Below are 13,343 nucleotides of genomic sequence, written 5' to 3'. Positions count from 1 at the left end.
TATGTGTGCCTAGATGACTTGTGCTCAGATTCATTCATAATGTTCGCAGCAATATGTGTGTCAGCCTCAGAGGCTGATCTCCACGCAGCAGGATACCCGGGAGTGCCAGAACCCCGCTAACACGCATTATAAAGTGCTTATAGCAGTCAGAGCCAAGGACGCACAGAGGAGCAAGTCTGACCCAGAAACAGCTTCTCCTGTGCTGTGTTTGGGCTGATAATGTTTCACGTTGATGGAGTCAGGCCATATACCTTCAGCGATGTTCTAGAGATGTGTTTGCTTAAAAGCCAGCAGGTGTTTACTTGTGCTTACTATATAATGACATTTTAAACTGACATTGAGGCATCGGGGAGGTTTTGGGAGAGAAAACCTCCTGAGAAAATGTTCTGCATAATTTTGTAGGCTCAAAACATATTCTAGACAAGCATGTGAGTGTTAAAAACCAACTACGCAAACTTGATTTCACGCATTATAGCCTTCTTAAATTTTAATTCGTAATGCAACTATTTTAATTAGTCCATAAATCTCATTTGGACACATTCTGACCGGTCAAGTGGACATCTTACCTTCAGGTTGGGTGGCGACCCTCAGAGGTGCTGAGCTCTCTCCGGGTCCGTTTCTGTTGTGGGCCACCACACGGAAGGAGTACTTGGTGTCTGGCATGAGGTTCTGAATGGTGACTTGCATTTCTCCTGGACGGCTGGTGTTCACTATCCTCTCCCTGTAGAGCATCAGAGAAACAAACGTGATATGAGACTGAAACAGGAGCTGACTGCTGATTCATTGGTTCAAAGCTTCTCTTATTTTTCTGTAGTCAATAACAGCTCATACAGAATGGCATTATAAATATTAATAAGAACAACATGTGACTTAAAATAATAGCAACAAAAACAACAGAATCAATCATCAATAGCATTCATAATTAAAGGCTTCTTGGAGGGTGAATGTCATGAAAACATGTCTGGGTCACATTTCACTACACAGTCAAAATTAAATGTATTATATTTGTATTACATATTTATATATACACTGCTGGACATTTTAATGTTATAATGTATATATATATAAAAAGCCAATTTTCTGCAATTCTGCAATATTGTCTACAATATTACAGTTTTTTTGTGATAATTATTCTTAATAGTGATTCTGATTAGATTCTCTTTACTTTAATGCAGCATTTTAATGCAATTAATTAATGCAATTTTTTTAAATGGTAAAATAAAAACTAATAAATGTATTTATTCAAATATGGCAATACAACAAAATATTTTAATAATTTAAGTTAAATGTTAAATACTACATTCCAGTAATTACAGTCACATTATTATTATTTTATTTTATTCCATTTTATTTAATTAAGGTAAAGAGTTTGCGATAATTGGGGAAAATGAAAAACAAGCTTAATTTTTCTTAAACAAAATATAATTTCTTTATTTGCTTTTTTTATATTAGGATTAAACATGACCTAAGATCATGAGATATCCTAGTTTTTGTACACAGAAAAAAACCCAACAAAAACAACAATAAAATTCCAAGTACAATACCGTTCAAACAAGATCCTTTTTATGTTTTTGAATAAAGTCTTTCATACTCACTAAGGCTTTGATAACAAATATAGTAAAATAGTAATATTGTGATATATTGTTACAATTTAAAATAGCTGTTTTCTAGTTTAATATATTTAAAAAAAAAAATCCTGGGCTGGCAAAGTTTAAAATACTGCATATTAAAAATATTTCCTATTATTAATATTAAAAATAATTGTGCTACTTAATATTTTTTGAAAAAACTGTAGTATACTTTTCAGGATTCTTTGGTTAATAGAAAGTGCAAAAGAACAGCATTTATTTGAAATAGAAATCTTTTGCAACATTACGAATAATTTCTTTTTAATTTAATGAATCCCTGCTGAATAAAATTTGGTTCTAACTGAGCCCAAACTTTGGAACTGTAGTGTATATATAAATGCCCTGCCTGTTATTGCCCTCCAGGCTGTAGTAGACCGAGTAGGTGACATCATCTCCATGCGGTTCAGCAGGAAGGCGCCAGGTCAGCTTGATGAAGCGGGTGGAGACCAGGGAGGCCACAACATCACGGGGGGCGGAGGGCGTGGGACCAGCGCCGCCTCTGGAGCCTGGCATTAGACGGTCAGTAGTGGCACGGGTCAGTGAGGTGGGAGGGGGGGAGGGGATGGCTACATCTTTGAGTGCAGACAGTAGGGTGGCGTGAGTGGAGGGGGTGAGTGAAAGCAGAAATCAAGGGTGGAGACGCGTGCGAAGTGAAGTCACACAGAAATTCAGGGAGGGAGGGATGGAGAGCAAAACGAAGGAGAACAGAACAGAGGGAACACATAAAAAGAAAAAAAAGAAAAACCATAACACAATGGCTTCCATGACAGGAAATCAACAAAACAATGAAATAATCACAAAGAAACATGAAAAATGCAATCATAATGGAAGAATGTCAGGCACGTAGAAAAACGGCTGAAGTGGAAAAAATGATGGAAAGCTGAATCGCAGGCATATTTTTTGACTTTTTCACTCTTTAAAGAGTAGTTCACCTCAAAATTAGACCGACATTAACACACAATTTGCAATGCTATTCACTAAAACTGTTGTATAGCTATCAAATGGCATTTTCACATCAAATTGCATTTGTTCTTCAAATGAAACCAAATGCACTTGGTTTCTTAACTACATGCCAAGGCTTCATAACTATGCACAGATGAGACTTCAACATCAATGACATCAAAAACCTTTCATGGTGCTACTTCTTGCAGCACATTTGATTGTCATATGGTTTGGATGTAGGTAGGTGAGTATATGAATAAAAAGATTTATTTTCGTGTGAACTAAACAAATCTTGTTTTTTAGACTTATTTCTATATTGGAGAAGAGCAAATATCAAGTAGATTAAAAAAAAATGTTGTTCAGTGAAAAAAATTCAGATCTGAAGGGGTTAAGCGTAGCTGGGAAAAATCCAAGCGGATCTAAAGAACACTGAGGCACAGAGGCCATCCTTTTTAATCACTAACATGCATCTAGAGGTCCAAGGCTTTACGATCTTCACACAGATATGCAAAATATTTCATGCCGATGCCTCTGTGGTTAAATCTAAGGACGTCGGACTGTTGTTTTCTACCAGTGGAGTGAAACTCAACACAAAGCAGCTCTAAAAATGTGTCAATATTATTTGATTTTGTGGACTGCAATAAAGTTGCGCTTTTGGCAACAGCAACAATTTGAATTAAACTGTGTTTCATTTGCATCTGACAAAAGAAGCAGCTGTGGAAGGACGGAACATCAAGCAAATACAATATGTATGATTGATGCACTGTGCGATTCAAATGTGATTCTGTGGTTCACAATAACATGAGTAGGTAATAAAACACTATGGTCCTTTTTTCTCTATGCCAACCAGACTGAAACACAATCAGCACGCAGCACCAGAGAAAATATCTCATCTCATTTACATTAAAAATCATGTCAAAAAGATTAAGAAAACTTCATGATTCAACTGGCAGACAATTTCTGAAAATATCGTTCTCTCGTTCTCTCTCTCTCTCTAAAAAAAAGACATGGTTGTGGACTTTTACAGGAAATAAAACTCACAGATGAAAACAAGAAATCCAAAAAATGGCGAGTGGACAGAAATGGATGGCAAGAAACCAAAGTATGGAATCAAAAATCAGGGATTTTAATATGAACTCAGATTGTCTGCGCTGTGTTCATATACATTGATTTTAAAGCTAGAGATTATTACTGTATGTTAATAATAGTCTCATTTGTTTCTTTTATGCACCCTAAGAAATTTTAGAAGAAGCATAACATAAAGTACATTTCCAATAAGTGTCCCGAGTTGTGAAAGAGCAAATTTTAAACAATACCGTTTCCCCTTGCTAGTTAACTGAGGCTTTAAAAGCACCATATAATGCTGAAAAAAGAACAGCAAGATGCATTATGTTCAGATGTGCTCTTCAAATTACTTTCTTATTCTGAAGCGCATTCAGCTCTGAACAGACAGTAGGAGAAGAGACTGATCATGAAGACCTGTATAATACACACTAATAGCAGCACTCATTAGCTTATAGCTTCCCCTAAATGACAAGATCCATTAGACGGAGAGCAAATTAAACATTAGTTGTAGCAATTACAGTTTTCCACAAAGATGACCCATCAATGTTCATCCGTCTAGCCGCAGGGAGAGAAAAAAATATCATTCAGCATTTATCTCAGGTTCAGCTTTGTGTGGAGCGTGACATTCTCTCTGTAGATTTTCTTCTCCGTCTGGTTCAGTCAGTTCACTTGGCAGCCATTTTGCAGCTGTTTTCTAGTCATGTATATTCAAGTACGGTTTTTACGAACTTGATTATGGAAGGAATGCCAAAACATGCATTCAAAAACATGTCAAATCATCAATAATTCGATAATTGATATGAAAAACGATATGAAGAGTTCGATAAATGTTCGCTATAATGTTTATGCGCCAAAAGCGGAAGGAAACAGCGCGCCTCATTTGAATCGCACCACATGGACCGTTTATCTGCTCGGATCAAAGTTCACTAGAGCAGATGCGTTTACTCGGTCACGCGAGCACTAAACAGTGCTGTGAGATCCAGTGTGAAGCGCTTGAATTCAGAGAAGAACACTAATGACTCTGTGATAGTTTAAAGTTTAAAGCCAAACAGGAGAAACACTGTGTGCAACGAGACAGTCAGAAGGCTTTTCAATCTACACATCGCCATAGGCTATTTACCATGGATTTAATGAAGAAATAACACTCACTGCACCATGGTATTGTGGCAGAAATGTGGAATAATCACATTGAATTTTATTACAGGAGTAATGGTATATACAGTGGGTACGGAAAGTATTCAGACCCCCTTAAATTTTTCACTCTTTGTTATATTGCAGCCATTTGCTAAAATCATTTAAGGTCATTTTTTCCCTCATTAATGTACACACAACACCCCATATTGACAGAAAAACACAGAATTGTTGACATTTTTGCAGATTTATTAAAAAAGAAAAACTGAAATATCACATGGTCCTAAGTATTCAGACCCTTTGCTGCAGGGACAGGACGACTGGTTGCAATCGAAGGAAAGATGAATGCGGCCAAGTACAGGGATATCCTGGACGAAAACCTTCTCCAGAGTGCTCAGGACCTCAGACTGGGCCGAAGGTTTACCTTCCAACAAGACAATGACCCTAAGCACACAGCTAAAATAACGAAGGAGTGGCTTCACAACAACTCCATGACTGTTCTTGAATGGCCCAGCCAGAGCCCTGACTTAAACCCAATTGAGCATCTCTGGAGAGACCTAAAAATGGCTGTCCACCAACGTTTACCATCCAACCTGACAGAACTGGAGAGGATCTGCAAGGAGGAATGGCAGAGGATCCCCAAATCCAGGTGTGAAAAGCTTGTTGCATCTTTCCCAAAAAGACTCATGGCTGTATTAGATCAAAAGGGTGCTTCTACTAAATACTGAACAAAGGGTCTGAATACTTAGGACCATGTGATATTTCAGTTTTTCTTTTTTAATAAATCTGCAAAAATGTCAACAATTCTGTGTTTTTCTGTCAATATGGGGTGCTGTGTGTACATTAATGAGGGGAAAAAAAATGAACTTGGCTGCAATATAACAGAGTGAAAAATTGAAGGGGGTCTGAATACTTTCCGTACCCACTGTAATTAAAATGTATGTATTTGTGATTAAGCTATAGCATGTGTGCATTTGCACTGAGGCCCAGTTTCACAGACAGGGTTTAGACTAAGCCAGGACTAGGCCATAGTTCAATTAGGATAATCAAGTAATTTTTATTAACATGCTTTGGAAAAAACATTACTGGTGTGCGTCTTGAGACAAAACAAAGGCAGTGATGTATTTTAAGATCAGTCAGTGCAAGTTTATTTCAGTTGAAACAGCTCAGAATTACATTTTAGTCTAGGACTAGTCTTAAGCCTTGTCTGTGAAACCGGGGGTGAATGTTTATAGACTACTGTTTTTCAAATAAATAGGCTACCTAAAAAACATATAGTTATATTTTTACCATGGTATTGAGGTGTTATGTGTGAGTGTATTTCAATGAATGTATTTCAACAACAAATAGAAATTTTATAATTTACAAGTTAATTTAATTTTCAATTTACATGTTTGCATACAATTAACGGTTAAGAACATACAATTAGGTTGAGTGTTGATTATAATATTTTATAAAAATAGTAATTAAATAATTAATAAATAGTATTTAAGTTTGGGCTCTGTTGGTAATTTAAACCAGAAGACTAATGTAAAAGGGCTTCCTATTAGAGCATAAGCTGAGGTAAACCACTATTTAATAAAAAAAAGTTTATGTTTATGCAATTTTATGTTTAGTTTTTCCCCCTGCTGTACTGAAACCCAACCAAGGTACGAACCGACATGTTTGTGTACCGTTACACCCCTACTAAAATGGAATGCTTGGAAAACATTTTTCAAACATATATTTATTCAACTAGGATGTTATCAGAATCATCACAAGCATCAGCTTCAACAGTCTCCTAAGTGTCTGTCTGATGGTGAACGCAGTCATGTGCTGTACGGTGGAGAGCAGCAGAAGAATAATACTGATTCTATTCATAGCTGCTGCCATTGGAACAGATGGTGACTTTGCCTTATTAATGATACACACTGAAGCTAAGCAAAAAGGTCACAAGGCCTTTAGTGTAAAATGGAAATGTAAAAGGATTATTGGTAACTCCATGTTTGCTGTAAATAGATGTAATTACGATTTTAATACTAAGAAAATGGTATTTAGGGAATATGCAAATTAAAACAGAAATGGCTGCTCAGAGCAATAATGGTTATGTACTATGTAGGTCACCAAGAATCCGAAATAGGTAATTGTGCATGAGGATATGGTGAAAAACATAAATGTCGGAAAGATTGCCTCATTCACCTCCATGTGCTTATGATGTCGCTGTCTGAGAGAGGGAGAGCAATGCACAGCTAATGACCACTTACAAGCTCCTGCTTTCATTTTACATAGGTATGGACTGAAATGGCCACGGTACAATAGATGCGACATAGTTCCTGCTGCACACATAAAGACTTAAATTAAATTAAATCTTACACCCTCTCTACTATTGATCCGAGGGAACATGCTATTATCGTGAGGGGTCTGGAAGGGGTTGAAGACTTCCTTATATTGTGCGGAAGCATAAAAACTGGGCTATTGCATTCATTCTCAGTAAGGTTCGTGTTCTTCACCTGTACTCGTGTCATAACATGACAGGATTGACTGCTGCTGAAATGTGGAGCAGCTCTTGATCTATAGACACTAGCTAAAAGCCCCATATGAGTGTTTTGAAGAGGAGAAATGGGCAGCTCAATAACACACACACATATAGGTTTTGCTCTCTTTTGTAAAGCTTTTTACTGTTAATGGTCACAACCATGATAGGTTTCTTAGACCAATTACAGGATAGTTTTACACAACTATGAACCAATGATTGTTATGAATACCAGAAGCATATATCTGACGTTTAATATAAAGTTTTCAGACTAATGAGATTCGACAATGGGTGAGGAGTTTCTATGTAATACATTAAGCTATTTTATTTATTTTAAATATATATAACTACTGTTTTCCATTGTATGTCAACTTTAAAGCACACACTATCTTTGAACACTGTCTCTTCCCAAGGGAATTAGTCATCATGTCTTGTTTGAGCCTGAGTTGAAAAAAATGTGATTGGTTGAGATGGAATATAACTTTTAAAAACACAAAATGACATACCAATTATTAATAAGTGCCAGTCTATACTCTAAATATGTTCCTCTGACTCGTACCGCACAGAAAGTTGGCTATATGTGAGCACAGGGGACATTGGAGAAAATTAATCATAAAACATAAACAGATACGTTGTTAACTTCAGTCACATAAAGGAGATAGCATTCTGAATAGAACAAAAAGTTGACAGAATAAAAAGAAAAGAGGACTATTTGCATAATTTTGCATTACAATGTGACAGGATTACAAAACAATTTCCACTGCAATTTGCTGCATAAACTATTTGGGTCACACTGAAACGATCAGAGACACTTCTTCCAGCCGTTATGCATGGCCGTCATGTGTTAATGTATTTGTAGTTTTGACATCAAAACAGAAGTGATTTCTGAGCCATTTCTGCAGCTTGAAATTGATTAATGAGTGGGCAGAACGTTTTGAGTTAAAGTTACAGTATTGTGCATAAAATTCTAAAAGTAAAGCGATCACATCAGGTTTTTTTCTTAGACTTTTTTAAAGATTCATTCGATGTATCTTCAGGCTTTTCTTTATAATATAATCTATTTTTGTTGTTGTAGCAAATACAGACAAAGCAAGTGAAGGAAGCACAAAGAAGCATTTTTTTTAATAAGCGGAGTTACTATGATATTCAAGAAGCCAAGTACACGCTAGTCTTTGTCATTTTTTTATTGGAGATATGGCTGGCCCGCAGCGATTTTGCATTGGATCTGAAGCGGGCACCACTGCAGCGATGACAGCAGTCTATCTCTTCAAAGTAAACATCATGAATACAAGAGGATGATGGATTAAAGGCCAACAACACCCCTGTTGAGATTAAACAGGTCTCTCACGTGATGGAGAGCAGCGCACCATCTCCTGAGACGCCTTGCTTCCATAGTCTGAGAGATGAAAGCCGGAGCAGCAGGGCAGATCTAGGGGGAGGCACGGGCACCTCGGCGGGACGTACCGCCCAGCACGAAAGCACAGGACTATGGGTCACAGCGTGATGCTGGCAGGGGACTTCCTCTATGTTTGCTGGGAAGGCAGACGCCCATCTGGCATGTCATTACTGTATGTCTACACCCAGCTACAGTGGCCCTCTGGGTCAGCAAGCAGAGCCCCCATTCCCTCCTGCACCTGCTGAACCTCCGCCTGCTTCATCAAAGAGCTCTGGTCCTAGCGCTCAAGTCCGTCAGCTAAATCATTTATTTTCCGACATGCACTTCAGTCCCATTTGTCATGCTCAGTCCAAATACCAGAAATATCACTGTGCTCCTTTGAGAAGCTTTGGCTCGGGGCATTTGTACACAAAAGTACTTGCAATAGCACTTTGCTTGAAGAGCAAGCCATCATCAAACATGATATTATTATATCACACCAAATCACAGTGGAGTTCAAGATGAGAATTTACAAAATACTAGCTTCAGCAATCCGAAGAATACATGGGGAAATTTATAAATACAAATAAATATGTATAAAAATTTAATTTATACTGTGAAAAAATATAAAATATTATACTGTTAATAATATAACAGTTTAATACGTGCACTACTGTTCAAAAATTGAGACCAGTGTTTTCATGTTTTTAATTAAATCTTTAATGCTCATAGAGTTGCATTTATTTGATCCAAAAAACTGTAAAACAGCAATATTGTGAAACATTATTAGAATAAAAAAAACCTGTTTTCTATATTAATACATTTTTTAACTTTCAGCAGCCAGTGTCACATTATCGTTCTAATATATATATTATACATACTATATATATATATATATATATATATATATACACACACACACTCACTGGTCACTTTATTAGGTACACCTTGCTAGTACCGGGTTGGACCCCCTTTTGCCTTCAGAACTGCCTTAACCCCCTGGGGTCTGAGGGTGTTTTGGGGGCCTAGAGAAGTTTTGACATTTGTGCTTTTTTCAGTTGCTTATAAAAATGTAAATGGCTAAAGTCTAATAACACTGTAATTCTTCGTGGCATAGATTCAACAAGGTGTTCGAAACATTCCTCAGAGATTTTGGTCCATATTGACATGATAGCATCACGCAGTTGCTGCAGATTTGTCGGCTGAACATCCACATCCCAAAGGTGCTCTATTGGATTGAGATCTGGTGACTGTGGAGGCCATTTGAGTAAAGTGAACTCATTGTCATGTTCAAGAAACCAGTCTGAGATGATTTGAGCTTTGTGACATGGTGCATTATCCTGCTGGAAGTAGCCATCAGAAGATGGGTACACTGTAGTCATAAAGGGATGGACATGGTCAGCAACAATACTCAGGTAGGCTGTGGCGTTTAAACGATGCTCAGTTGGTACTAAGGGGCCCAAAGTGTGCAAAGAAAATATCCCCCACACCATTACACCACCACCACCAGCCTAAACCATTGAGACAAAGCAGGATGGATCCATGCTTTCATGTTCTTTACAAATTCTGACCCTACCCTCTGAATGTCGCAGCAGAAATCGAGACTCATCAGACCAGGCAACGTTTTTCCAATCTTCTATTGTCCAATTTTGGTGAGCCTGTGCGAATTGTAGCCTCCGTTTCCTGTTCTTAGCTGACAGGAGCGGCACCCGGTGTGGTCTTCTGCTGCTGTAGCCCATCTTCTTCAGGGTTCGACATGTTGTGCGTTCAGAGATGGTATTCTGCATATCTTGGTTGTAACGAGAGGTTATTTGAGTTACTGTTGTCTTTCTATCATCTCTGACCAGTCTGCCCATTCTCCTCTGACCTCTGACATCAACAAGGCATTTTCGTCCACACAGCTGCCGCTCACTGGATATTTTCTCTTTTTTGGACCATTCGCTGTAAACCCTAGAGATGGTTGTGCGTGAAAATCCCAGTAGATCAGTTTTTGAAATACTCAGACCAACCCGTCTGGCACCAACAACCATTCCACGTTCAAAGTCACTTAAATCCCCTTTCTTCCCCATTCTGATGCTCGGTTTGAACTTCAGCAAGTTGTCTTCACCACATCTAGATGCCTAAATGCATTGAGTTTCTGCCATGTTTTAGCAATCTGTGTTGCCAAGCAATTGAACAGGTGTACCTAATAAAGTGGCCAGTGAGTGTGTGTGTGATTAATTTATTTCTTGATTATTAATTCAATTATTTATTTAAAATATAAATATTTAACAACATTAGAAATTACTTTGTCACTTTCTAATACAATTTAATGCATCCTTGTTGAATAAAAGTATTAATACTTTTAAATACTTTTATTTTAAAATACTTTTAAAACCCAAACGTTTAAAGAGTAGACTATAATAAAAGTATAGAATATATTTAATATACTTAATAACAATGTATAATATAAAAAAATATTTTAAAAATAATATATAATATAAAAAAATATTTATATTATTAATGTATTTATTTAATTTGGAAATGTCTACCAACCATTACAGAAGATGTTGGTGGATGTATAAACTTAAAGAGAAACATAAAACTGTCAATTCAATAAAATAATTGATTAATCTCATGATTTCTGGTAATCTTATTAATCCTGTGACCAGGAAGCTGTTGTGCATTCAGCATTAGAATCAAGCACAACCACTGAGCTCTCTGAGACGAGACCGTGAGCTGGAATAACAGAACTCACACCCTATTAAAATGGCATCCTATGAGAGGCAGACTGAAGCGGAACTGTGGCTGTAGCCTCAGGGCTGTGGTGGCTCTCAGCTAAACAGGTCAGGCCAGACGGCATGCATGGAAGACATGCTGATTTTGAATACTTTTTATGCATATACACGCACTAGACTGACGTTTTTGACTGTTACACTACTTCTTGATGCTTTTTTAGCATCTTAAAAATATTCTATTCACAGCTGATATTTACCTTCATTTTTCTTCATTTTCTTCACATCTCATATGTCTCATACACTATTTCATCTTAAACATGCTCTTCACTTACACTGTTGTCTAAATTTAGGAAAAAATTCTATTGAGGGCAAACATGTTCTTTGTGGTATAAATGATGCCACAACTGCAGGACAATTTTTGTGAAATAAATAAAATAATGTCTACACAATTATTGAAATGATCATAGTTTTTAAACATGTAATAAGAATTCACATTTTTATGATTGATTTTCAAATTTATAATTGAAAGCCTATGTCGGGACAAGTGTAGAATTATAACATCTACACATAAAAGGCCCTTCAAAACTAGCAAAAATGAATTATGAAGGCATGGCCAACAAATCTAAATCAGTGTGATCTATAACAAAGTATTATGTCTGAAGCTGAAGAAACCTACACTGTATTGCATTCTGAAAATGTTTTTTTTAGTACATCATAAAATATTTTGGTGAAATTACATTTCTTGATTCTCCAACAGAATAATTCCTTTGAGTTTAGTTACAGCTACAGGCTTTATAACGTCAACTAAATCACATCAATATTCCAACAAGTGAGTGACGAATCTTGTAAACAAAGCAGAGATGTTGGAAAGCAGCTAGAGGGCTCTTTCTTGGGCCATAAATAAGTGAAGCATATTTGCTCTGTTGTTAGCCGTGTCTGGCACACAGGCCTAGTTAAAGTGTCATATGAACACAGTGAGAGGCCTCAGCGGAGACATACTATTTATGTTTTATGGCTCCACAGGCTCTGCAGCTGAGATATAAACACAAATATAGCCCAAATCAGCATTGTGTGCTCTCAGATCAATCACCCGGTCTGCCATTGTGCTCAGACACACATCCAAGCTTCATCTATCATTTTTCTACAAATGTACCTGGGACTGAAGCCCACAGCAACAACTGTAGCCAGCGGTGGACAGTAACAAAGCTTTTTTACTCAGTTACAGTACTTAGGTACATTTTTCAAGTATCTGTACTTTATCCGAGTATTTTTATTTTGAGAAACTTTTACTTCACCGCATTCCAAAGCATAATATCATACTTTTTACTCCACTACATTTCTTAAAACATGTCATTCCTTGTTATTTTGAACTGGCGAAACGTATTCTTGAGCCTGAGCTGATTCTTTTCAACTTGTCTGCACACATCAAGTTGTATCAGTAACCTAAATTAATATTTTAATACATTTAAAATGTTTTGATAGTATATGACAAGTCCCCCTTCCCCAGGTGACAGTTGGATTATATAAAATATATAATATAAAATGATTAAATATAAAAGTATATAAGTTTAAAATGACAAAAACATTTATCTATCTGTACTTTTTTACGTTTAATACTTAAGTACATAAAAAATCAAATACTTTTGTACTTTTACTCAATTCAAATGGAAAAGGAGTACTTAATACTTTAACTGAAGTAAAATTAGGGTATCTGTACTTTTAAGTACTTGATATGTGCACTTTGTCCACCACTGATTATAGTGAAGCAACCATCACCCCCCACTGTGTCCTCCGCTCTATCACCTTTCACACTGCTAGAGTGGCTGCTACACACACAACCTGCAGATTAACCCGCAGAAAAATGCAGCTCTGTATAGAAACAGATGCTTGGAAATGGGTTTTGTCGGGTGTTTGTGCTGTACAAGGTTTTTGGAAGTGAAAAAAAGAGCCTAGGAATGAAAAAATTGAGTTGC

At 36.8% G+C, this 13,343-nt stretch overlaps 1 protein-coding gene across 6 annotated transcripts in view; it reads right to left on the bottom strand.

Moving 5' to 3' along the window:
• Window positions 1-13,343, bottom strand: part of LOC306854703 (neogenin-like) — a 158,493-nt gene that overhangs the window by 24,826 nt on the left and 120,324 nt on the right. For 4 of the 6 annotated variants that reach the window (XM_079392915.1, XM_079392913.1, XM_079392917.1 and 1 more), the window contains exons 8-9: window positions 1,975-2,200; window positions 567-721 (exon numbers count right to left, since the gene is read on the bottom strand). In XM_079392915.1, the coding sequence (XP_079249041.1) occupies window positions 567-721; window positions 1,975-2,200 (381 nt within the window). The remainder of the gene's footprint in view (window positions 1-566; window positions 722-1,974; window positions 2,201-13,343) is intronic. The other 2 variants (XM_079392916.1, XM_079392918.1) reach the window with 1 other exon arrangement.

Source organism: Barbus barbus (assembly GCF_936440315.1).
Source record: "Barbus barbus genome assembly, chromosome: 1".
In the NCBI taxonomy this organism is placed as follows: Eukaryota; Metazoa; Chordata; class Actinopteri; order Cypriniformes; family Cyprinidae; genus Barbus; species Barbus barbus.
Note: the sequence above shows the minus strand (reverse complement) of the source record. Positions and strands in the feature narration are given on the sequence as shown.